The sequence below is a fragment of the Phoca vitulina genome, unplaced genomic scaffold (genome assembly GCF_004348235.1).
Source record: "Phoca vitulina isolate PV1807 unplaced genomic scaffold, GSC_HSeal_1.0 scaffold94, whole genome shotgun sequence".
Lineage (NCBI taxonomy): Eukaryota > Metazoa > Chordata > Mammalia > Carnivora > Phocidae > Phoca > Phoca vitulina.
The window spans coordinates 2,237,295-2,264,483 of NW_022589797.1; the positions used below are offsets into that span (position 1 = coordinate 2,237,295).

Here is a 27,189-nt window from a genome sequence, read left to right on the forward strand (position 1 = left end):
CCAAGGCTTCCAGGACTAGGGGAGGGTGGACGAAATCTCCAGGCCACACATACTCAAAGAGGCAGGTGTTGGGGTGCCTGGGTGGCTCAGTTGGTTAAGCATCCCACTCTTGATCTCAGCGCAAGTCTTGATCTCAGGGCTGTGAGTTCAAGCCCTGCATTGGGAAGTACATCAAAAACTAATGATGTACTGTGTGGAGACTAACATAACATTTAAAAAAAAAAAAAAAAAGCCCCGCATTGGGCTCCATGCTAGGTGTGGAGCCTACTTTAAAAAGCATAACAAAACAAACAAACAAAAAGAGGCAGGTGTCACTCCATCAGTAACTGTTGCCATCCTCCCTTCCCAGCCAGGGCTGGCTTCCTCAGGAGGGAAGTGTGAGGCGGCTCCTGTGTGCGGATCCTACCTGCCCCATCTGCAATGCTGTGGCTCTGGAGATTCAGCAGTGGCTGGGGGGTGAGAACACCCTGATCTCTCCCCCTTCATCAGGGCCATCGCAGGGCTCCTCTTGCCTAGAGACTTTGTCCATGTCTAGTCTCTCTTTGGAGCAGAGTCAGGGTTCCCTGCACTCCAAAGATCTTTCACTTCCATCTGTAACCCCCACAAAGTTACAATTAACAGATCAGAAATCCTTAACACAGTCAGCTGCCCAGTCAACCAATGTCAGCATCCAAGATCACCAGGCTGAACACCTTCAGCGAAGGAAGGGATTTCAAGTGCCAGATGTGTCCAGGGATGCAGGAGCTCTTTCTTCTTCAAGTGAGGAGCCTAGGATTCCTGTGAATCAGCAGGACAAGAGGAAGAGCCACTCTGAATGTGTGCTGGAGAAACAAGGTAAGCTGCCCTTGAATATCTGATTCTCTTTCTTTCCCTGAATTCAGAACTCATGAACCTAAAACACCCCATTGCCTTGCATGTTCCTATTTCCCCAAAGCCCTGAGGTATCCTTAAGTACATGTATATAAATGCATGCATTTCTATACCTGAGGGCTCCCAAGATCTTTAGAAGAGTTCTTATGACAGCTTATAACACATAGCCCCAAATATTTTCCAAGCCTGGGAGAAAAAACCCAACCATTTCTTTCATCATAATGCTACCTCTAAGGCCTCTGTTGAAAATATGGTCTATCTTCCTGACCTGGGTTCATGAGAGTTGAGCCAGTCTGCCCAAACTTTCCGGGTCATAGAAGGATCCACTATGAAACCAGAGCAAAGACACTGCAAGCAAATCCCAAACTCCGTGGCTCTGGCTCTACCCTCTACTACATTTCATTTCTAAGTGGTCTCTATCCATTGCCTGGAGGACCCACTGATGCCTCAGTGTGCTATCTGCAGCAGAAACATAGCTACCTTTCTATGATTCCTCTTTTCTGCACAACGAGTCCTCAGTCTGCCCATAAAGATCTCTCCACAAAAGGGGAGCCCCAGTCCCTTTTTCTTCAATAATTTCTTCTTGATCTCTGTACTGTCTAAAATTTCCCCCACCTAAGTTAGCCCCATCTTCTTTCCACATCCCCAAATTTGGGCTCCTCCCTCTGACTAACAACGAACCCATATCAATATCCCACTTCCTCCTCTGTCCAAGTGTGAAGCCTTAGAACCATACAAAACGAAGCCCTGAGACATGTTTCTGCCTGTCCCTAGGGGCCTACCTGCTAGGAGAAGCCCATTTCAGTCTTTAAGAGGGAGGTGGTGTTTCCCTGGAACATGCCCAGAGCTGCTTGAGTTCTACTTTCAGAAGTGGTTGATTTAGCAAATTGATTCACTATTGCAAGGGCCTGCCCCAGAAGATCCAGCAGTCCAAACAATTGCTCCTGTCCCCTCCTCACCAGCAGCCCCTGCCCCAGAGCAGCACACTGACCAGTGTGAGTGTCCCCTAGCTTGTAGACCTAGAGGCCAGTGGGGATGGTGACCTGTTCTCATCCACTGTGGGAGCAGGGCCAGTCCACAGCTGCTTGCCCAGCTGAGGCAACGTTGCAGAGCTACAGTGACCACAGGTGTGGTAAAGATTGCTAGGGCATTGTTCCTGTTCACATTTGTAGCTGTTGGGACTAGAAATCATTGGGTCTACAGCATTCCAAGTGCCCTGGCAACAGCTTGGTTCTCTTGTGCCCAGAAAGTAAGTCCCTAGATGTGGAGGCAGCTGTTAGCCCCTACATGGATCAGGAAGCTACATCCTCAATACTGATAGGCCTTGACCAGCAGCAACAAGCCTCACCTGATGCTGTCACTGATCATCCTGATCAGCACCTGCCTGGGTATCTTCCCAAGGAGCCATTGAGAAACTGTAGACAAGTTTTGGCCTTCCTGTCAGGGCTGCCAGCTTTTTATTATGTGGCTTTCTCCAAAGCCATGGCCCTGGCAATCACTAGCCAATCACTAGCCAATCACATGATGTGTCTGGGCCTGTTGGGGGCCAGTAGAACCTATGGCTCAATATCATCTAAACACCAATGTATAAGTCCTGGGCCAGCTTTCAAGATGCCAATGAGACTTGTGCAGACAGTGCATAAGCATTCCAGGTTGAAGTATAGGTGAATGGAGATGGTGCCTCTAGAGAGCCAGACATCCTTCTGCCCCTGTTCACTCAAGATACCCATCTTGGCCAAACTAAATTTTTACCTGAAAAAGAAATTCCTGGAGATACATTTGGGAAGTCTTATAAAGACAAAGGAGTCCAGGAACAAGTTGTGGATGTCCCAAGGAATATCTGTGCCTAGAACTCCTTTTGGAGTCTAAACAACCAAGGAAAAACATTGCTCCAGGATCTATCCATCCCACCAGGTATCATCCCATGTGCTCTAGAATGCTCCACCTAAAAGAACAGCTTGCAGTTAAACTAAGGCAGTGCAGGAGAACCAAAGGCAAGTTAGTCCCACCGGGCCTCCAAGATCTCACAACCCACTGGGGACACAACAGGGGCCCAGGTGCTTTGTATTCAGCTGGAAGCCAGTGTGAACAAGCTCAACCTGGAGGAGCCCTGGAACCCTTATCCCCTGCAAAGGTGAGGATAACTCCCTACCCCAGCAGAGAAAACAGAGGACCCAGGAAGACTTAAAGCAACAGAGAATCACAGACAAGGGGGTGCTGCTTTGAAGCTCTCCCTAGCCGGAGAGAACATCTACTCTGTTGAGGTTCAGAGGCCAGGAGGGACTCTTATAAATAGAACCCTTAGCACCCCTGACTTCCCAAATGTATCTCCAGGATCTTTCTCAAGTATAATTTGTTAGGTCAAGATGGTTGCCTTGAGTGAGTTGGAACTAGCAAGGATCTATCTGGATCTGCAGAGCCACCATTTCCATCCCCTCAGCTGACTGATCCCTATCAGCACCTTCACCAGTTTCTCCTTCACTTTGAGTTCCTAGAGTTTCCCCTAGGATTCCTTGGGTCAAAAGGCCAGATGAGAATGGTCTGTAAGGTTGTTAAAGCAAGCTGAATGATCTCACCCAAACAAGGATTCCTCAGAATGCCAAAACTGGAGTCGCCAGAGCTTAATGGGCCAGACCTTACATGACCAACTTACTGGGCCATTATTTGCTGGGCCAAATTGTAAGTCCAGCATTGAAACTGACCACATTTTTTGAGATCCAAACTTTGCAGGGCCAAAATTTATGGGGCCACACTTTCTAGGGTCAAGAGCTGCAGGGTCTACTAAAAGCAGCCCAAATTCACAAGATCCCATTCTTCCAGAAGCTGCAGAAGCTGGCTTAGGAAATAAGGTGAAGCACTTTCCACACTGGATTAACCCCGAGATGAAAGGTCAAGGGCATAAAGAATCCATTCTCCTCTCTAAGGATGAGACAGCGCCCAAAACCATGACAAAAAAGGTTGAGAAGACTCCACCCCCCACCAAACACCCTGTGACAGGAGCCAAGTTGGAGAAGAAAACGGAGGAGGAGGGCATGACCTTCTTTGATGCCCCCCAGTCTCTGGACAATGAACTCAAGCAACAATCCCTTCCGCCCAGACGCTCCTGGTTCCTGTGCCTTTCCCACGACAGCTCCAAGCACTGTCCTCAGCTGACTTGTGCCACTCAGCCAGAAAATCCATCCCACGTCTCAGCTCTCACCTCAGCAGAAGGCACTGGTCTACACAAAGAGAATACCCAGTCCAGGAAAAAGGAGTTCGTAGGTTCCCAATCCTCTGCATGCCCATGAAAAAGGATGTCATCATTTCCATTAATGTGCAGGTGAGGCAGGACCCTCTCCAAATATACTCTATACCTCTAAGCAAAGAACCACCTGTTTGTGCCTCCTTATTTTCAAGGTTGTATGTGATGTAGAGAGTAGAGAAGGTAGATAATACTTCCCATGTAATATAGGAGCTTAAACTCATATTTCAAATAGATCAGCATTTTCCACACAATTCTTTCAGTCCCACCCTGAATTGTGGATAGGGGGACTTGAGCAAAGAAGGAAGACCCTTGTCCAAGGTGCACTGAGGGTGCACCAGGCTTGAATTCTATCATGTCTTCCCGTGGCATCTATGGGCCCTAGAGGAACAATGTGGGCATGATGATAGTATAAGAAGTAGCAGCCAGGAATCTAGTGCATTTTGGGCCCATAGGCACAATTCACCAATAACTTCTATATATGCCCACAGTCTGAAGGGAAGTTTTTTACAGGAGTGTCACAATGCTCATCCTTGGTAAACACAAAAGAACACAGATAATGTGACATGTGTCAGAAGCAAATGATAGAATCTCCCCTCTCTGCACCCTGTTGTTATTGATTAGATCTTTAGAAGGGCTAACCCATCTGGGAGTCTGCTGTAGCCTGTTGCCAGTTTGACCCCCATTGCCTTTCAGTTGCATGGGATAAATGCCTCCTAGAACGAAGATCAGTTAAAGAGAAGGTTCCCAAAAAGATCACAATAAAAATGACTTTGACCTGAGTCTTATATTCAACAGTTCAAATATTCAACTACTATGTGCCAGGTACTATGCCAGACACTAGGAACACAACGGTGAACACCAGGCCTTCCTCCATTGAGCTTATGGAAGCATGGAGTAGACTGTCAAATAGAAAGTTACTAAAAGCACTGTGATAAGGACTAGTTAGAGGACGTAGGGGAAATACACACAGGGCACTTAACCTAATTTGGTAGGGGGAGGGGGTTCATGGAAATTTTCCTAGAAGAGGTGATATGTAGACTGAGTTTCAAAGGATAAGAAGTTGTCCAGGAAGGAAGTGGGGAATCTCTGGGTTTCCCCAGGCTGAAAGTACAAACTGAGCAAATGTATGGTGTCAAGCAAATGGGCATGCCATGTAAGAGAACAGTAACTTGCTGGAGAAGTACCTATGATAATCAAAAGCATATTAAAATGTTTGAGGGATCAGAATGAGATTGCCAAACTAGAGAATGGATGGCATTCACTCATGCATTTTTTTCATTCCTTCAACTAATACTGAGCGTCTACTATATGCCACACACTTGTATAAGCACTGAGTATACAGCAATGAACAAAAGAGGAAAAAACAATCTGTCTTTAATGAGCTTACGTTGATGGTACACTAGGGAGGGAGATAAAAGCAGCATAAGTAGGGGTGCCTGGGTGGCTCAGTCGTTAAGCATCTGACTTTGGCTCAGGTCACAATCCCAGGGTCCTGGGATCGAGCCCTGCATCAGGCTCCCTGCTTGAGGCCTGCTTCTCCCTCTCCTACTCTCCCTGCTTGTGTTCCCTCTTGCTGTCTCTCTGTCAAATAAATAAATAAAATCTTAAAAAAAAAAAGCATAAGTAAAAAATACAGTATGTAGAAGAAGACCAAATATATAAAAGGTAAGAAGTTTAGGGAAGACTTAGGTGGGGTGCAGTTTTAAATAGGGAGTTCAGGGCAGGTCTCACTAAAAATGTGGGCATGAGGGTGCCTGGGTGGCTCAGTCGGTTAAGCGTCTGCCTTTGGCTTAGGTCATGATCTTGGGGTCCTGGGATTGAGCCCCGTGTCGGGCTCCTTGCTTGGTGGGGAGTTTGCTTCCCTCTTTGCCTGCAGCTCCTCCTGCTTGTGCTCTCTCTCTCTCTGACAAATAAATACATAAAATCTTTTTTTTTTTTTTTCCAAAATGTGGGCATGTGGGATGCCTGGGTGGCTCAGTCAGTTAAGCATCTGCCTTCAGCTCAGGTTATGATCCAGGGTCCTGGGATCGAGTCCCTCATCAGGCTCCTTGCTCAGCAGGGAGCCTGCTTCTCCCTCTGCCTGCTGCTCCCCCTGCTGTGCTCTCTCTCTCTGTCAAATAAATAAATAAAATTTTAAAAAATGTGAGCATGGACTAGAGAGAGATTAGAGAGTAAATCACATAGGTAACTGAGGAAATTTCATGTCAGACATGGATAACTGAGCAACTTTCATGTCAGAAACATGGTCTGGAGGCTGGAGCATGCCTGAGCTATTCCAAGGAAGAAGGACAGTGAGCCCAAAGCAGAGTAATCATTAAGGGGGAAAGTAATGGAGGACAAATCAGAGCTGTAAAGGGGCCAAATGGGGTAAGGCCTGGAAGGTCATTGCAAAGACTTTGACTTTTTGAGTAAATGGAAGTTGCTGTTAGAGGATCTGCTTAAATCTGCCTTATGTTTTAAAATGATCACCTAGGCTGAGTTGCTAACAGCAGTGTTGTGGGTATAGACTTGGATAGAAGCAAGGAGATTAGTCATGAGATTATTCCAGTAATCTTAGCAGCAGAGGAGACCAGAAGTGTTTAGATGCTGGATTCATTTTGAAGTAGAGACCATAGGATACTGATACCCATTTACTGATAGATTGGATGTGGACAGTTAGAAAAAATAAAAAATCAAGGATAACACCAATGTTTTTGGCCCAAACTTCTGGCAATAGGGAGTTACCATTAACTGATGTGAGAAATGCTAGGACTGGAGTAGAGTGATATGTGTGATTGGAAAGGGGGAGTGGTAATCAGGAGTCCACTTTTTTTTTTAAATTTATTTTTAAAAATTATGTTCAATTAGGAGTTCACTTTCACACAGAGATAGATACTGGACATTCAAGTGTATATATTGATTAGACAATTTGAGCATATGACCCTGGAGTTCATGGAAGGGCCTAGGCTTTAGGCAGACAGATAGACAGCTAGATAAATAGATATACATAGGTGATGATGATGATGATGATGATGAAGAAGAAGATAGATGATAGCTAGCTAGCTAGATAGATGTATTTAAAACCACGAACCATGAGACTAGGCTAGGGAGACAGAAAAATTATTAAATCGGTGTGATGAGTGCTATGGTATATGGGATCCTGTCCCAGGAGGAGGTACTCAGCTGATAAGGAGAACCCTGGGGTCACATAAAGGTGTCACAATAAAAATGACCTTGAAAGGCATCTTACATTCAACAATTAAAATATCTGAGTACTTACTGTCTTCCAGGAACTATGGCAGACATAACAGTCACCAAGACACAGGCCTTGCCTCTATGCAGATCATGATCTCCTGGGTAGACAGTCTCACATGCCCAAATTCCCTAATCAAAATAAACACATGGATGTCCAATATTCATCTTAAAAGTGAACTCCTGATTCCCTGTCCCCCTCTACCACAGAATCACACATGCCAGACCTGGCAGAAAGACAGAGGCTGCCCTGACTGGAAGGTATGGATCTCTGTTTTGAACACCTTGTATCTCTCAGAAGGTGGCACCTCTGCATTCCCCACCTCTGCATTCCCCACCTCTGCATTCCCACCTTCTGACCTACCACACAGGAGCCAAGAGCTAAAGGAAGTGCAGGAAGTGCTGTAATCTCCGTATGATGTGGTATGGGGGACTATGGGACACTCCTGCTCCACTGATTGGTAAGGAAATCCTGGATGACTCAGTATCCCGGTAAACCAAGAGGTGGTGGCAGGACTCTCTTCCACTGATAGGACCCAATGTGTCCACTGCTAGCAAGATGCAGAAAACCCAGGATGGGAAGAAGCATCAATGTGTCCCTCCTCTGAATGATGATTCTCTGCCTAACGGATGGGGGCCCAGCCCCTGTTGTGACCCTCAGGGTGAGGAGGCCCAAGGCCCAAGCTTGCTGAGCCAACACCCTCCACGTGTTTTCCTAAAGCATCCCCGAGATCATAGGAGGTCTTGTGACAGGCACATCCTCTCTGCCTGGTGGGAGTTGGGCAGAGAGCCATGTAGGAGGATGCCCAGGAGAAGGAATGTGACTCAGAAGGGTCACAGCATCATCAGGTGAAAAGCCAAGGTTAATGTGCACACATCCTGGCTTAGGTGGAACAGGCCCTTCCCATGGTCCCCCACAGGCTCCTACCTGCCCCCAGTAGATTTCTATCACGGGAATTTCAAACAGCTGACCATAACTGCTAGACTTTTTTCCTGCTCATTCCGCTATGGCAGCGAGGTCATAGAATATTCTGAGCACAGGAGTTAAGTGTGTGAGACTTTATTTCCTTGCTCTTGCTCAATTCTGTCATGCCAACCTCTTGCCAGCAGGGGACCAGGATTCCATGAACATGAGTTGAAACTCCCTGCCCTACTCAAATTCCTAACCTGTTGGAGATCCTTAGATTCAAGGGCTCAGTTATCTTTGCTCATCTGCTCAAAATTCTAGTTCTCTACTCTGTAGGTCTTTGGGTAAAATATCCCCTGCTCCTAAATTCCCACATCCTCTGAATCTCATCCTCCTTTCCACAGCCTTATCTCTGTTTTGGCCTAACTTCCCATCGCCACCCTATACTTGCCCTTCACTGTCCAGGCTGAATCCCTGGAAGGATGATAGTAAATATGAACATAGTAGTGAAAAAAGCAAGTTACAAAAATAATCATATTACAGTCTCATTTTAAAAATATTAATAGATTTTATTTTTAGAGCAGTTTTAGGTTTGCAGAAATATTGAGCAGCAAGTACAGGGAATTCCCATACACCTCTTCCCACCCTTGGCCACATACAGTTTCCCCTCTTTTAACATCTTGCATTTAGTGTGGTATATTTATTAAAATAGATGAGCCAGTATTGATTCATTATTATTAACCAAGGTTCATTGTTTACATTAGGATTCATTCTTTGTGTTATACATGCTATGGGTTTTGACCAATGTATAATGATATATATCCACCATCAAGGTACCATACAGAATAGTTTCTGTACCCTAAGAATTCCCTGTGTTCCACCTAATCATTCCTTTTTCCCTTCCCCCAAACCCTTGGTAGCCACTCATCCTTTTTTTTAAATTGTGATAAAATATACATAACATGAAATTTACTCTTTTAACCATTTTTAAGTGTATAATTCAGTAGCATTAAGTACATTCACAGTGTTGTATAACCATCATCACTATTTCTAAAACTTTTTCATCAACCCAAACAGAAATTCTATACTCATTAAACAATAACCCCCAAACCCCACCCTACCCCAGCGCCTGGTAACTTCTATTTTCTGTCTCTATCAATTTCCTTATTTTAGGTACTTCATATAAGAGGAATCATGCAATATCTCTCCTTTTGTGTCTGGCTTATTTGCGTCTGACATAACATAATGTGTTCATTCATCTATATTGTAGATGTATCAGTATTTAATTTATTTTTATTGCTAAATATTCCACTTTATGTATATATTACATTTTTTTAATCCATTTATCCATTGATGGACACTTGGATTGTTTCCACTTTTAGCTACTGTGAGAAATGCTGCTAGGAACATTGGTTGTGCGAGTATCTGCTTGAGTCCCTGCTTTCTATTCCTTTGGATATGTACCTAGAAGTGGAATTGTCAAATCATATGGTAATTCTATGTTTAACTTTTAGAGAAACTGCCACCAAATTGTTTTCCACAGCAGCATTTTGCCTTTTCACCAGCAATGAATAAGAGTTCTTATTGCTCCACATCCTTACCGCATTCACTATTGTCAGTGTTCTGAATTTTGGCCATTCTAATAGGTGTGTAGTGGTATCTCATAGTGGTTTTAATTTTTAATTCTCTAATGACATGTTGAATATCTTTCTGTATCTTTTTTGAAGAAGGGTTCAGGTCTTTTGTCCATTTGTAAATTGGGTTATTTTCTTATTGTTGAGTTTTAATAATTTTTTGTATATTTTGGATACCAGTCCTTTATCAGGTATGTGTTTTGCACAGATTTTCTCCAAGTGTGGCTTGTTTTTTCAAGAAACTTTTTCAGAAGTTTCAAAAACTTCTTTGGAAAGAAGTTTTTAGTTTTAATGAAGTCCAACTTAATTTTTTTTCATAGGTTGTGCTTTTGGTGATGCATCTAAGAAGTCATCATCAAACCCAAGATCATATAGATTTTCTCATAATCTCATTCTTGAAAGAAAAAATATATGTATGTTTCTATTTTTCATCTTTTGTTAATCTGTATTTTCTAATTTTTTTACATTGCAAATTAATTACATACTTTTTTATATAATTTAAAAATACCAGAGTTGGCAACAAGGTGGCTTCTTTTAGTTTTACATATAGCACTCTGTGATCCAGAAGACAAAGTTTTACCACTTCGGGTTTCAGTTTCCCTATCTATCAGTGAGTACTAGAACAGAGAAATCACAGAGTTCCCTTTCTGTCATAACATCTAGCATACTCATACTTTTTTTTCCAAGTTCTTTAAAAAGTCCATGGACTTAATTGGAGCATCCAGCCAGGGTGTATCCAGCTATGGGGCAGGGGAGGACTGTGTGTATATGTGTAAACATTTTTAAGGCTATTCACCTAGGAGTTTATGGAAGTAAGAAGCTGGGTCTGTACTTTCCAGACACTGTCCACATGCCTCATGAGCACCAGCTGTGCTCTATGGTTAGGTGGGAAAGCAGGTCCCCATGAGGGGAACAGGCACACCACACCAGGGGAGGAGAATGTGAAACTGACATACAACCTGGAACATAAACTGGTACAACCACTGTGGAAAACAGTAGGGAAGTTCCTCAAAAATTAAAAATAGAGATACCATAACATCCAATAATTCCATTATTGTGTATTTACCCAAAGAAAATAAAAACATTAATTCAAAAAGATATATGTACCCCTTTGTTTACTGCAGCCTATTTCCAATAGCCAAGATATGGAAACAACCTAAATGTCTATCAATAGATGAATGAACAAGGAGGGTGCAGAAGACACACACACACATCCCTTATATATATAACGGAATATTATGCAGCCATAATAAGGATTAGATCATGCCATTTGAGATAATGAATGGACCTAGAGGGTATATGCTAAGTGAAATAATGCAGACTAAGACAAATGCCATTGATTTCACTAATATGTGGAATAAAAAAAATGAATAAACAAAAAAGCAGAATCAGACCTATAAATACAGAGAACAAATTGTTGGTTTCCCAAGGGGAGGAGGTGGGGTTGTTGGGCAAAATGGGTGAAGGGAGTGGGAGATACAGCATAAAGAATATAGTCAATGATACTGTAATAGTGATGTATGTGGACAGGTGGTAGCTACACTTGTGGTGAACATGGCATAAACTTGTTGAATCACTGTGTTGTACACTGGAAACATAACATTGTGTGTCAACGATACACAAAAAATTTAAAAATCTGCTCTGCCCCTCCCCCCTGTGCTATCACGCATACTCTCTCTCAAATAAATAAATCTTAAAAGAAAAAAAAAGCAAGGGTGGGGTACCTGGATGGTGCAGTCGTTAAGCATGTAATTGGTTTCAGCTCAGGTCATGATCTCAGGGTCGTGAGATCAAATTCCCAGTCAGGCTCCTGCTCAGTGTGCAGTCTGCTTGAGACTCTCTCCCTCTGCCCCTCCCCCCGTGCTCTCTCATGTGTGTTCTCTCTCTCTTTCTCTAAAACAAATTAATCTTAAAAAAAAAAAAAAAACAGAGGGGAGCCTGGGTAGCTCAGTCTGTTGAGCTGCTAACTCTTGGTTTTGGCTCAGGTCACGATCACAGGGTCCTAGGATTGAGCCCCATGATGGGCTCCTTGCTCATCGTGGAGTCTGCTTGGGATTCTCTGTCCCTCTCCCTCTGCCCCTCCCCCCACTTGCTCTCTCTCTCAAATAAATAAATAAAATCTTTTTTATTTTTTTTTATTTATTTTTTATTTTTTTTATTTTTTTAATGTTTTTTTATTTATTTATTTATTCATGAGAGTCAGAGAGAGAGAGAGAGAGAGGCAGAGGCAGAGGGAGAAGCAGGCTCCCCGCCTAGCAGGGAGCCCGATGCGGGACTCGATCCCGGGACCCCGGGATCATGACCTGAGCCGAAGGCAGACGCTTAACCATCTGAGCCACCCAGGCGCCCTAAATAAAATCTTTTTTAAAAAAACCTGACACACAATCCTTCACTGGATTGTGGACCTTCCTCGTGGTCAATTATTATTTCCAAGGCCACATTTTTTCTCAGAAAACTTTTGTGGTAAGTCTTTCAGATTTTTATTTTACTTTTTTTTTTTTTTTTTTTTGGAGAGAGAGCGTGCACAAGTGGGGGAGGGGCAGAAGGAGAGGGGGAGAGAGAGAATGTTGTTGGTTTTTTTTGTATAGGCATGTTCATAGCAGCTTTATTTACAATAGTAAAAAATGAAAACCTAGTGTTACATTCACACAATGGATTACTATTCAGCAATAACAAAAAAGAACACACTAACTAGAGAAGGAAAAACTAAGGTGAAAAAAATCAAAACAGTTATTATTTCTTATAGGTTAGGCATTGACTGAAAAAGGATACAAGGGAACTTTCTGGGGTGTTGGAAATGTTCTATACTGTAATATCCTTTTGTCAGAAGTATACAGCTAAAATTTGTACACTTCAATGTATGTAAATATTACCAAAAATAACCATATATTAATGATGATGATGATGATGATAGAATGAGGTGGTAGGGAATAGGTGAAAGTAAAATATAAAAATGACAGAATATTGGGGTACCTGGGTGGTGTAGTTGGTTAAGCGTCTGACTCCTGGTTTCATCTCAGGTCATGATCTCGGGGTCCTGGGATTGAGAACCCCCCCATCGTGTGCTCAGCATGGGGTCTGCTTAGGATTCTCTCTCCCTCTCCCTCTGCCCCTCCCACTCTCTCTCTCAAGAATCTTAAGCAGGCTCTACACCCAGCACAGAGCCCAATGTGGGGCTCAATCTCACAACCTTGAGATCATGACCTGAGCTGAAATCAAGTGAGCCACCCAGGTGCCCCATCAAATTCTTTTTTTACTGTGATCCATAGCAAGAAATATAGCTGTATATACACAGTTATAAACACGTGTTCGTAGATCTAGACCTGAACCCAAAGTTTTGTGAAACAGTCCTACTTTTACTACACGTGATGTTCCCTGATATTTTCTATACTTTTTATCTTATTTCATTAAGACAGCCCTGATAGTGACTCTCTCAGATGATTTCATGACTTCCCAATGAGTCTGGACCTACAATTTGAGAAACACAGCCTTAGGATAATTTTACATTTTTGATTACAGAACTACCTTTTTGTCTTGATTTAAAGATGGTTACCTCTAAAAGACAAGGACAACATTGTGGAGTATAAGGTAAGCCTTCCCCTTGACTTCTGTGGTGCAAGAACAGAATTCTCAAGCTTGTCTTAAGAGTCTGTGTGGTTGGAAGGTCTAACAGATGGACAGCTACTAATATACCTTTGACTGAAAAAAAAAAAAAACGTACTCTATATGAGAGGCTGATCCTTTTTGACCTGTGAATATATACAAAAGAATATTTATTGGACCATTGTTTTTAGTGATTTAAATGTGGAAATAGGGGTGCCTGGGTGGCTCAGTCGGTTAAGCATCTCCCTTCGCCTCAGATTGTGATCCCAGGGTTCTGGGATCGAGCCCCACATCGGGCTCCCTGCTTAGCGGGGAGCCTGCTTCTCCTCTCCTCCCTGCTCCTGCTCTCTCTCACTATCTCTATCTTTCAAATAAATGAAATATTTTTTAAAATGTGGAAACAATCTCAACAGGAATACAAAGTCTAAAGCAATGATTCTTAAATGGTGAACTGGATGGATCCTGGGCAGGTGGGAGGTGTCTATAAGAAACTCCAAGAAGAGGGAGAGAAATGAGTGGATTGAAAAAGCATTAATTAGAATATACATATTTATATTTGGAAGACAAATATTAAAACACATTACCCCCCCCTTTTTTTTTGTAAACATAGACTACAAAACAGTGGAGGTTTACAGTATCTTTTTTCTTCTTGGAAAGACACAGAAGGTACCAGCTCTCTAAATAGTTTGGGGAAGCCCCCTCCCAGAAGTTGTATTAGAAGTTTTAGGGAGCAGTCATAAAATGTTTACATTTTAAAAACTGAGAAACACTTGTTCAAAGACCTAGAATAAACATACTTGAAATTTTAACTTTTCAAGAATTATTCCTTGGAGGAAAATCAGTGGTAATCATTTAGTTCTTACAGGCTTTTTCAGACAAACATAATAAGAGTTATTGAACAAAGGCCAGCCAATTAGGGGAGTTACACTTTAAGTGAATTGACTCATTAATATTGTATCAGCAAACTAACTACAGGCACCTCCTAATACACTGTAGTCCTGCTATAACCATTATTCTCTATAAGGATAACAAGAATCACTATTAAGCTATCTCAGTTGTTAATCATGTCATTACAGTGGCTTTGGGAGACTGTCTTTAAAGGAATTTCAATGAACTAAAGTGGACATCTACCAGTAAAAGAAATAAAAAAAAAAAACCCTACACAACACCCCTCCACATCTTCCTCCCAGAAAAACACCCAAATACCCCAACGCTTTCCAACCCTGACCAGACTCTAAGAGCACTTCTGTTCCTTTTACCTGAGATGGCTCCTTTCCTAGCCACATTTTCCCCTCTCTAAAGGCAGAAAATGTAAAATAAAAGAAAACAGCAAAATCCAAACAAGATCTCATCATTTTGAATTGATATGGCTTCGATTTTGAGAGTAAACTGTGAGGACACGAGAACTAGGCTTAATGAATGAGGCCAAAATTTTTAATGGTTAATGGAGGAGAGGATCAAACTTATATACAAAAGACACCTTGGTCTCTTCTACAGATGGTGTTGGGAAGATTGGACAGCTACATGCAAAAGAATGAAACTGGACCACTTGTTTACACCATACACAAAAATAAATTCAAAATAGATTAATGACCTGAATGTGAGAACTGAAACCATAAAAATCCTATAAGAGAGCACAGGCAGTAATTTCTTTGATATCTGCCATAACAACATTTTTCTAGATATGCCTCCTGAGGCAAGGAAAACAAAAGCAAAAATAAACTATTGGTTCTACATCAAAATAAAAAGTTTCTTCACAGCAAAGGAAACAATCAAAACTAAAAGATACCCTACCAAATAGGAGAAGATATTTGCAAATGACATATTCAATAAAGGGCTAGTATCCAAAATATATAAAGAACTTATACAACTTGACACTCCCCCCCAAAAAATAATAATCCAATTTAAAAACAGGCAGGAGACATGAACACACATTTCTCCAGAGAAAACACACAGATGGCCAACAGACACATGAAAAGATGCTCAACATCATTCATCATCAAGGAAAGGCAAATCAAAAACACAATAAGATATTACCTCACACCTGTCAGAATGGCTAAAATAAAAAACACAAGAAACAACAAGTGTTGGCAAGGAATGAGAGTTTTAAAAGGCAACCCTCTTGCACTGTTGGTGGGAATGCAAACTGGTACAGTCACTACAGAAAACAGTAGGGAGATTCCTCAAAAAGATTAAAAATAGATCTACCCTATGAAATCACACTATTGGATATTTACCCGAAGAATACAAAAACACGAGGCGCCTGGGTGGCTCAGATGGTTAAGCGTCTGCCTTCGGCTCAGGTCATGATCTCAGGGTCCTGGGATCGAGCCCCGCATCGGGCTCCCTGCTTGGCGGGGAGCCTGCTTCTCCCTCTCCCTCTACTGTTCCCCCTGCTTGTGCTCTCTCACTCTGTCAAATAAATAAATAAATAAATCTTTAAAAAAAAAAAAATACAAAAACACTAATTCAAAGGGATACATGCACCGCTATGTTTACAGCTGCATTATTTATAAGAGCCAAATTATGGAAGGACCTAACTGTCCATCAATTGATGAATGGATAAAAAAGATGTGGTATATATATTGGTATATATATGTGTACCATATATGTACCATATACCATATATGTACCATATACCATACACACACACACACACACACACACACACACCAGAATATTATTCAGCCATAAAAAGAGTGAAATCTTGCCATATGCAACAACATGGATGGATTTAGAGAATATAATGCTAAGGAAAATAAGCCAGTCAGAGATAGACAGATACTACATGGTTTCACTCATATGTGGAATTTAAGAAACAAAACAAATGAACAAAGGAAAAGCAAAAGAGACAAACCAAAAAACGACTCTTAAGTATATAGAACAAACAGTTACCAGAGGGGAGGTGGGTGGGGGCATGGGTGAAATAGGTGGAGGGGATTAATAGTACACTTATCTTTTTTTAAATTTGATTTTACTATGTTATGTTAGTCTCCATACAATACATCATTAGTTTTTGATGTAGTGATCCACGCTTCATTGTTTTCATATAACACCCAGTGCTCCATGCAGTACGTGCCGTCCTTAATACCCATCACCAGGTTAACCCATTCCCCCACCCCCGCCCCTCTAACACCCTCAGTTTGTTTCTCAGAGTCCATAGTCTCTCATGGTTCGTAAGAGTACACTTATCTTGATAAGCACTGAGTAATATATGGAATTGTTGAATCACTATACTGTACACCTGAAATGAATATAACACTGTGTGTTAACTAGACTGGAATTAAAATTTAAAAAGTAAAATTTGAAAAAAAATTAAAATGGATAAAAAAGACACCTTGATTAAAAGTGAGTGTTCCCAAATATCCAAAACGTGCACATGGAATACTTGAGAAATTTAAAAAATCAGCTTGAATTTCCAGAGAAACAAGTGGTAGTGGTTAGTGACAGTTAAAAACAAATGAGTGGAGAGCTAATGTAATAAGACACAAAAAGGAAATGAAAAGTATACAGACTGGGAAGGAAGAAATCAAGCTATCTTTGTTTACAGATAACATGAATGTGTATGTAGAAAATCCAAAAAATTGACAAAACTGTAATAATTATAGCAAGGTTATAGGATATAAGATTAATATACAAAAGTCCATTGCTTTCCTAGGTATATAAGGAAAACTACAAAATTCTAATGAACAATATTTTTAAAAACTAAATAGATATTCCATTTTTAAAGAAAAGGAAGACTCAACATTATCAAGACATCAGTTCTTCCCAGTTGATCTATAGATTCAATGCATTCCAATCAAAATTCCAGCAAGTTATTTTATAGATATCAATAAACTGATTCTAGCATTAAGGAGGGCACTTGAGGGAATGAGCCCTAGGTGTTATATGTAACTGATGAATTACTAAATTCTACCTCTGAAACTAGTAATATACTATATGTTAATTAAATTGAGTTTAAATTTTAAAAAATATTCCAAAAAAATATGATTCTAAAGTTTATATAGTGAATTCAATTTTGAAGGAGAAGAGCAAAATCAGAGAGACAAAAAGGTATAAAGGTATAGGACCATCTGGTTGTTTGAACTACAGGAAATGAAAGCAGATGACAACCTGAATCTTTCCTTGGTACTGCTGCAGCCAAAAAGTCTGTCTAGATGTTTTTCTAAGGTACTAAGATATACATGGCAACTGGGTTGTGTGTTTATATGTGTATAAAATATGTATATTCTCTGCAGAGAATTTGCTCATTTATAAGGGCAAAGTGGGAGGAGGGGTGCTGCTCTGCATCAGGATAAGGGAGAGAGGGAATTGGAAGGCAGTTTAGGAACCTCTCTCCATAAAGCTAAATAACTGAGAAAGTAAATAACAATGATCTCCTGAAAAGTGAGAGGGCTTCATTAGGCAAAAACAAAGCAAAAGAAACCTCTGAAAGGAAGGACAGGTGGAAGCAACCAAAGAGGGCTCAAAAGGTGGAAAAGAAAGCCCCAACTTTTCACTGAGATCAGAAGAGAGGTAAACAGATCTAGATGATTCTTGCTACCTTCCAGAAAGCATGTGTTTTATATATCTTTGTTGAATGAATGTTGCATCAATGACTGGGCAACATGTTTGAGATCATGGTATCAGTACTTTTTCTTTTCCTCAAAATGGACCGGAGAGACTGATCAGACAAAATTTAAAAATTCAATTCTAGAAAATACACAGGTACCAGCTCATCACATCTACTTTGCTTCTCCAGAGGTAGAGCCTGAATGATGATTCAGGGCTAGCAGGGGTGAAAATAGGCAATTATATAGTAGCTACAAGTGATTTCTCTGACCACAGGGCAGAGCTACAAAATTGTGGAATTTAGCCAGTTTCCATAACCACAATGATAAAAGAGAGACCAAAACACCAAAGTCAAAAGTTTGCTGCATATATGTTGTGTCCTAGGGCATTGTGACCTGGCCCACAGGAGGGCAGCTGCCCCAAAGGCATGTATAGGAAGCTTCAAAATGCATCTCTTCTGTCCTGGGTTTGAGCTGGAGAAATTTAGCACAAGCAGCATCTGCACATAACAGTGAAAATTTTCAGAGTGGTTGATAATTGGCTTCTGGAAGCATGTGCCTGAATGATTGTGTGAGAGCCTCAGGGAAAGCCATATACCTAACATAGAAAGTGGAAAACCAACAGAACTAGGGTCTGTAAAAAAATGTAGAATGCACATAACAACACCCTGAACTCACTGCACATCTGGCTGTTATTAACACCGAGGAGACTCTAAACATAACCAAAACAACAACAACAAGTCTCTTCGCAACTAATGAATCGTTGAACACCACAACAAAAACTTATGATGTACTATATGCTGGCTAACTGAATATAATAAAAATAAATAAAGAAATAAATTGTGAATTTATATGAAAAAAAGTCTCTTTACCCCTCCATGAGACTCCTGCTCTTTGAGGAAATCCAAGTCTTAAGTGATTTGCCTGTTCTCCAGTCACTGGCTGTTGCTTTAGGAATGGAGCACCTCACCACAGTGCTTTTGGAGCCTATTCTTAGCCAGAGTGATTTGGTGTGCTATTTTTAGTTTCCATCTCTGTAGATTCAGTGTCCCTCCACTTACCCTTGTTTTTTTTTTTTTTTAAGGTTTTATTTGTTTATTTGACAGAGAGAGACACAGCGAGAGAGGGAACACAAGCAGGGGGAGTGGGAGAGGGAGAAGCAGGCTTCCCGCGGAGCAGGGAGCCCGATGCGGGGCTCGATTCCAGGACCCTGGGATCATGACCTGAGCCAAAGGCAGACGCTTAACGACTGAGCCACCCAGGCGCCCCATCCACTTACCCTTGTTTATCCAGTACAGCAGCACTAGCTTCAGTCAGCCCAGAAAATATGGCCACCCTAAATTAACTGAGTCATTTTGGGGTTTCCAAGGACTGAAACTGAGTCTTCCTGGAGTCAGCTCAAGAGAATGAGGCATCTGTGAGATCCTGCTGTTGCTTAATATTTACTGAAAGCCCATAAAGCTCTAACATACATGGGGACAAAATTATGGCATGATCTTTAGCCTCTGGGGGCCTTGGGTGAATCTTCATGAAAGGCTACAGTGCTGGCTTCCCACAGAAGCAGAGCAATAGTTAAGGAATATGCCATATCAGTGACTGGCTGGTATGACTGCACTTAGCAGGCAGAACTTTCTAGCAAGATGGACAGGCACTCCCTATTCTCTGCTCTGGACCCAGGAAACACAGATTTTGTCCTATTTAATGTACTCATTACATCCTGTTTACCACCATTAACTTATTTTTTGATACTACAAACATTTGCAGAGTGCAACCTAGTATGTATCAAGCACACATCAGCCTCATAATAAATGTTGGCAAAATGAACAAATGGAAGCTCACTCAGCCTGTAGAATGCAGTATGAGTATATGTGTGTAGGGTGCATAAGTGGAAGGCTTTTTGAGATGTTGCATAAGCTAAATCTTGAAAGATAAGTAAGAGTTTCTGCGATGGATAAAGAACAGTCATTCCAGAAGGAAGTAAAGTACACAGAAAGGCAGGCACATAGATCTACAGAGACCCCTCCACTCTCCCACATTGTGGCTCAGGTAGTATGAAACCAGACTGGGTGCTGGGTAGAAATAGGCAAGGAAACCTACTTTCACATAGAATTATCATTAGCTCAAAGAATTGATTGGAAATCGTATGGTTAAAGTAATAAGAAGGAAATATGTCCTTGGATTTCAGAAATTAAAAATAAACTGACCTAGAGAACTGGATTTCCTGTGACTAGTGTGGTAGGCAGTCTCTCAGATGGCTCCTGTTGAGCCCTGTCTCCTGATATTCATGGCACTGTATAATCCCCTCCTGAGTACCAGGCTTCTGGCCAACAGATTATGGCAACATTGAGGGGTATCACTTTCCATGATTAGGTGACAAAAGATTATTACTTCCATCTTGCCAGCCAGCTCTCTTTATTGCCTTCTTAATGTGCACACTTTTATGAAGCTGTCATATTGGAGAGGCCCACCCCACTGAGGTTGGCCTGTGGCAAACAACTAGTGAGGAACTAAAGCTCTCAGTCCAAAAGAGCCTAATGAACTGAATTCTGCCAACAACCACTGAGTGAGCTTAGAAGCAGATCCCCAGTTGGAACTTTGGATGAGACTGCAGACTCGTGGCTGACACCTTGATTTTGACCTTATGAGAGACCATGAGGCAGAGGATACAACTAAGCTATGTTTGGATTCCTGACGCATAGACAGCATGAGATAATAAATATGTGTTGGTGTAACTGACTAAGTTTTACGGTAATTTGTTATGCAGCAATAGTAATACAGACAGGAAGTGGGGAAACTCTGATAAGTTCCAGGGCTTTCAATGTATGTACTGCAGTACGGCAAAGGCCTTGGGATACAACATTCCTGTGCCTCACAAATTTTCTGGTGAAGTGTGTGTTTAAATCTTTTCCTCTTTTTAAAATTGTGTTGTTTGGGGAAAAAAATGGGTTGCTTGCTTTCTTATTGTTGAGTCTTGAGAGTTCTTTATATATTCTGGGTATGAGTCCTTTTCCAGATAGATGACATGCAAACATTTTCTCCCACTATATGACTTGTATTCTCTTAACATTGTCTTTCAGAGGCAGAAGTTTTAAAATTTTGATGAAATACAATTTATCCCCTTTGTCTTGTATGGATCATACTTTTGGAATTACTATATCTGAGAAATTTTTGCCTAACTCATGTTCATGGGTTTTCTTCTATGTTTTCTATAAATTTTATAGTTTTAAGCTTTACATTTGATCTGCAATCCATTTTGAATAAGCTTTTGTATATGGCATGAAATAGGAATTGAAATTCATTTTCTTGGACATTGATAACCAATTATTCCAACACCATTTGTTGAAAAGACTTTCTCCTTTGTTGAAAATTGGCTGTCCATACATGAGTGGGTCTATGTCTAAACTCTCTATTCTGTTCCATTGATCTATTTGTCTATATTTATACTAATACCACATTATCCTAATTTCTGTTGCTTTATAATAAGTCTTGAAGTAATTTAGTATTAATCCTCAAACTTTACTCTTTTGCAAAATTGTTTTGGCTATTGTGGGTCCTGTGTATTTCCAGAATTTTTAAATGAGCATGTCAATTTCTCAAGCATGGAGAGGTGACCTCATAATAATCTTGAGTCTTCTGATTGATGGACAGGTAGGTATAGCTCTCCATTTTTTAAGGTATCCTTTAATTTCTCTCAGCAGTGTATTGCAGATGCAGTGCATTGGTCTTGTACATTTTTGCTAGAATTTTATCCATATTTCATGTTTTTATGCTCTTTTCAATGGTATTTTTTTAATTTCAATGTCCAGTTGTTCATCACTAATATACAGAAGTACAATTGAATTTATATACCAGCTTTATTTATATCTAACCTTGCTAAATTAACTTACAGTTCTTTTATTATTATGTTATATTAGTCACCATACAGTACTTCATTAGTTTTTGATGTAGTGTTCCATGATTCATTGTTTGCATATAACACCCAGTGCTCATTGTAATACGTGCCCTCCTTAATACCCATCACTGGGCTAACCTAACCCCCCACCCTCTCCCCTCTTAAACCTTCAATTTGTTTCCTGGAGTCCATAGTCTCTCATGGTTTGTCTCCCTCTCTGATTTCCCCCCCTTCATTTTTCCCTTCCTTCTCCTCATGTCTTCCATGCTATTTCTTATGTTCCATATATAAGTGAAACCATATGATAATTGTCTTTCTCTGCTTGACTTATTTCACTTAGCATAATCCCCTCCAGTTCCATCCATGTCCATGCAAATGATGGGTATTCATCCTTTCTGATGACTGAGTAATATTCCGTTGTGTATATGGACCACATCTTCTTTATCCATTTGTCTGTTGAAGGGCATCTCGGCTCCTTCCACAGTTTGGCTATTGTTGACATTGCTGCTATGAACATTGGGGTGCATATGCCCCTTCTTTTCACTACATCTGTGTCTTTGGGGTAAATATCCAGTAGTGCATTGCTGGATCATAGGGTAGCTCTATTTTTAACGTTTTGAGGAACCTCCATACTGTTTTCCAGAGTGGCTGTACCAACTTGGATTCCCACCAACAGTGTAAGAGGGTTCCCCTTTCTCCACATCCTCTCCAACATTTGTTGTTTGCTGCCTTGTTCATTTTTGCCATTCTAACTGGTGTAAGGTGGTATCTCAATGTGGTTTTGATTTGAATTTCCCTGATGGCTAATGATGTTGAACATTTTTTCATGTGTTTGTTAGCCATTCATATGTCTTCTTTGGAGAAGTGTCTGTTCATGTCTTCTGCCCATTTTTTGACGTGATTATTTGTTTTTTGCGTGTTGAGTTTGAGAAGTTCTTTATAGATCTCGGATACCAGCCCTTTATCTGTAGTGTCATTTGCAAATATCTTCTCCCATTCTGTGGGTTGCCTCTTTGTTTTGTTGACTGTTTCTTTTGCTGTGCAGAAGCTTTTTGATGAAGTCCCAAAAGTTCATTTTCGCTTTTGTTTCCTTTGCCTTTGGAGACGTGTCTTGAAAGAACTTGCTGTGGGTGATGTCAAAGAGGTTACTGCCTATGTTCTCCTCCAGGATTTTGATACAGTTCTTTTTTTTTTTTTAAAGATTTTATTTATTTATTTGTCAGAGAGAGACAGAGAGCACAAGCAGGGGGAGTGGTAGGCAGAGGGAGAAGTAGGCTCCGTGCTGAGCAAGGAGCCTGATGCAGGACTTGATCTCAGGACCCTGGGTTCATGACCTGAGCCGAAGGCCGACGCCTAACAAAATGAGCCACCCAAGCGTCCCATTGATACAGTTCTACTAGCATTTATTTTTTTGCAGATTCCACAGGATTTCTACATAAATGATCATGATCTGTGAATAAAGGCAATTTTCCTTCTTTATTTCCAACTGGATGCCTTTTATTTCTTTTCCTTGCCTCATAGCACTGGCTAGAACCTCTAGTACAATGCTGAGTAGAAGGGGCACCTAGGTGGCTCAGTCGTTAAGCATCTGCCTTCAGCTCAGGTCATGATCCCAGGGTCCTGGGATTGAGCCCCACGTTGGGCTCCCTACTCAGTGGAGATCCTGCTTCTCCCTCTCCCTCTATCCTTCCACCTGCTCGTGCTCTCGCTCTATCTCAGATAAATAAAATCTTTAAAAAAAAATAATGCTGAATAGAAGTTCTAAGAATAGATATCCTTGTATTATTATTAATCTTAGCGAATAGGCATCTAGTCTTTCATCATTAACTATGATCTTAGCTGTGGGGTTTTCATAGATGCCCTTTATCAGCTGGCAGAATTCTTTTCTTAGTTTGTTAATTTTAAAAATCAGGAATGCGTCTTGTATTTTGTCAAATGTCTTTTCTACATCTATTGACATGATCATATTGTTTTTATTTTTTAGTTTGTTAATATGATGAATTACACCAATTGATTTTTCAAATGTTAAGCCAACTCTGCATTCCTGGGATAACCCCACTTGGTCATGATGTATTATCCTTTTTATATATTTTTTGTTTCAATTTGATAAATTTTGTTTTAAAGTTTTCTATCTATGCTTGCGAGGGATATTTGTCTGTACTTTTATTTCTTGTAATGTCTTTGTCTGGTTTTGGCATCCAGGTAGTGCTGGTCTCATGGAACAAGTTGGTAAATATTCTCTCCTCTTCAATTTTACTCTAAAAGAGTTTGTGGAGAATTGGTATCATTTCTTTCATAAATGTTTAGTAGAATTAACCAATGAAGGCACCTGGGCCGGAGATTTCTTTGTGGGAAGGTCTTTGACTAAAAATTCAATTTCCTTTATAGATACAGGGCTACTAGGTTGTTTACTTCTTCTCAAGTGAGCCTTGGTAGTTTGCATTTTTCCAGAAATTTGTCATTTTCATCTAAGTTGTTGAGTTTATTGGCATAAAGTTGTTCATAATAGGCTCTTATTTCTTTTGTTATCTGTAAGATTGGTGGTACTGTCACCTCCCTCATTCCTTATATTGGTAATTTCAATCCTCTATTTTTCCTGATCAGTCTGGCTAGAGTTTATCAATTTTATTAATTGTTTCAAAGCAGCAGCTTTTGGAATTATCAATTTTCTCTATTGTATTTCTATTTTCTATTTTATAGATTTCTCATATTTATTATTTCCTTCTTTTTGCTTACTTTGAATTTTATTTGCTCTTTTTTTCTTGTTTCTAAGGTGGAACCTGAAATTGTTTTTTGTTTTTTTGGTTTTTTTTATATTTTATTGATTTATTTGACAGAGAGATAGCACAAGTAGGCAGAGTGGCAGGCAGAGGGAGAGGGAGAAGCAGGATCCCCGCTGAGCAGGGAGCCCGATGTGGGGCTCCGTCCCAGGACCCGGGGATCATGACCTGAGCTGAAAGCAGATGCTTAACTGACTGAGCCACTCAGGTGCCCCGGAACCTGAAATTGTTGATTTGAGTCTTTATGCATATAACTGGTTAGTACTGTATATTTCTTTCTCCCTGCACCCCACAAATTTTATTCTAATTTTCATTCAGAAATATTTTAAAATGCAGTTCAAAATACTTTTTAATTTTCCTTTTGATTTTTCCTTTTACTGATGAGTTATATAGAAATGTGTTGTTTTTTCAAATATTTGGTGCTTTTCCAGATGTATTTCTGTAATTTAATTTCTAATTTAATTCCATTGTGATCAGAGGACATACTGTGTATGACTTGAATTCTTTTAAATTTATTGAGATTTGCATTATGACAGAATATTTTCTATCTTGGTAAATGTTTCATGTGCACTTAAAGAAAATTTATATTCTGCTGTTATTGGGTGAAATGTTCCTATAACTGACATTTATATTAATTGGTAGCAGTTTTCAAGCCTTTTATATTTTACTGACTTTTTTTACTTATTCTGTCATTTATTAAAATCTCTGAATATAATAGATTTATTTCTCATTCAGTCCTTCTTTACTTATTTTGAAGCTATGTTATTAGGAGCATAAATGTTTAGGATTGTTATGTTCTCTTGATTAATTAACCCATTTAGCACTATGAAATGACTTTTATCTGTGTACCCTTTGTTGTAAAATCTTTGTCTAATATTAAAATGGCCACTGCAGCTTTCTTTTTTTTAAGATTTTATTTATTTATTTGACAGAGAGAGACACAGCAAGAGAGGGAACACAAGCAGGGGGAGTGGGAGAGGGAGAAGCAGGCTTCCTGCAGAGCAGGGAGCCTGATGTGGGGCTCCATCCCAGGACCCTGGGATCATGACCTGAGCCGGCGAAGGCAGACACCTAATGACTGAGCCACCCAGGCGCCCCTGCAGCTTTCTTTTTATTAGAGTTAGCATGGTTTATCTTTTTCTATCTTTTTAGCAGATTTGTCTTTATATTTGAAATCTGCTTCTTATAGACAGCATACAATTCAGTTTTGCTTTTGTAACCACACAACCTCTGCTTTTTTATTGTAATTGTTATTATTGATATGGTTGGTTTTAAGCTTATCATCCTACTATTCACTTTCTGTGTTCTTTGTTCCATTTTTCCTCTTTTCTTCTGCCTTCTTTTGAATTTAGTGTTTTCTGTGATTCCATTTGATCTCATTTGATTTTCTATAAATACTTTTGTTATTTTGGTGGTTATGTTAGGGTTTACAGTTTAACTATTAAACTTATTGGGGCGCCTGGGTGGCTCAGTTGGTTAAGCAACTGCCTTGGGCTCGGGTCATGATCCTAGGGTCCTGGGATCGAGCCCCACATCAGGCTCCCTGCTCGGCGGGGAGCCTGCCTCTCCCTCTCACACTCCCTCTGCCTGCCACTCCCCCTGCTTGTGCTCCCTCTCTCTCTGTCTCTCTGTCAAATAAATAAATAAAATCTTTAAAAAAAAAAAAAAAAAACAACTTATTACCAGCTATCTTCAAGTGATACTATACCACTTCATGTATGAGAACTTTATAATAGTATATTTCTATTTTTCCATTCCATGCCTTTATGGTATTGTTGTCATATATTTTACTTATACATATATTTTTAAATGCACAATATATTATTGTTATTTCTGTTCAGTCACTTATCTTTAAAGAGATATAAATAATAGGAAAAATATATGTTTACATGTATTCTTACCATTTGTAGTTTTCTTCATTCCTTTTTATTTTTGTTTTTATTTTTAAAGATTATTTATTTGAGAGAGTGAGCAAGAGAGAGCAAACACGAGCAAGGGAGGAGCAGAGGGAGAGGGAGAAGCAGACTCCCTGCTGAGCAGGGAGCCCGGCTCAATCCCAGGACCCCAGGATCATGATCTGAGCTGAAGGCAGATGCTTAACCAACTGAGCCACCCAGGCACCCCGAAATGTATTGTAATAATACAATATGTGGTCTTTTGTGACTGGCTTCTTCACTTAACATAATGTTTTCACAGTTCACCCATGTTGTAGGATATATCAATACTTTATTTGCTAAATAATATTTCATCTTATGGATATGGCATACTTAATTGTCCATTCAATTGATTGTTTCCTTTCCTTTGGCTATTATGAATTCCAGTTCAATGACTAAACTTTTTCACTATCATACACCCTTATCGCTTTTCTTAGCCAGCCTAGAGTCCATGGCCTAGCACTAAAAATGGTCTTTTTTAAACACCTAAAGCCCCTTGCTTCTCTTTTCTGCCCATAATTCTTGCCTGGTAAAAGTCACACTC

The 27,189-nt window shown here is 40.3% G+C and overlaps 1 protein-coding gene across 7 annotated transcripts in view; it reads left to right on the forward strand.

Moving 5' to 3' along the window:
• FAM205C (family with sequence similarity 205 member C) overlaps positions 1-27,189 on the forward strand; it is a 112,778-nt gene that overhangs the window by 73,506 nt on the left and 12,083 nt on the right. Inside the window, exons 5-8 of one of the 7 annotated variants that reach the window (XR_004298419.1) lie at positions 350-834; positions 3,691-4,189; positions 13,406-13,474; positions 21,607-21,892. Coding sequence is in view for 5 of the 7 variants with exons in the window: in XM_032396727.1 (XP_032252618.1) it covers positions 350-834; positions 3,691-4,157 (952 nt within the window). In the remaining 2 variants the exon portion in view is untranslated. Of the gene's footprint in view, positions 1-349; positions 835-3,690; positions 4,190-13,405; positions 13,674-21,606; positions 21,893-27,189 lie in introns of those variants that run through there. The other 6 variants (XR_004298418.1, XM_032396730.1, XM_032396727.1 and 3 more) reach the window with 6 other exon arrangements.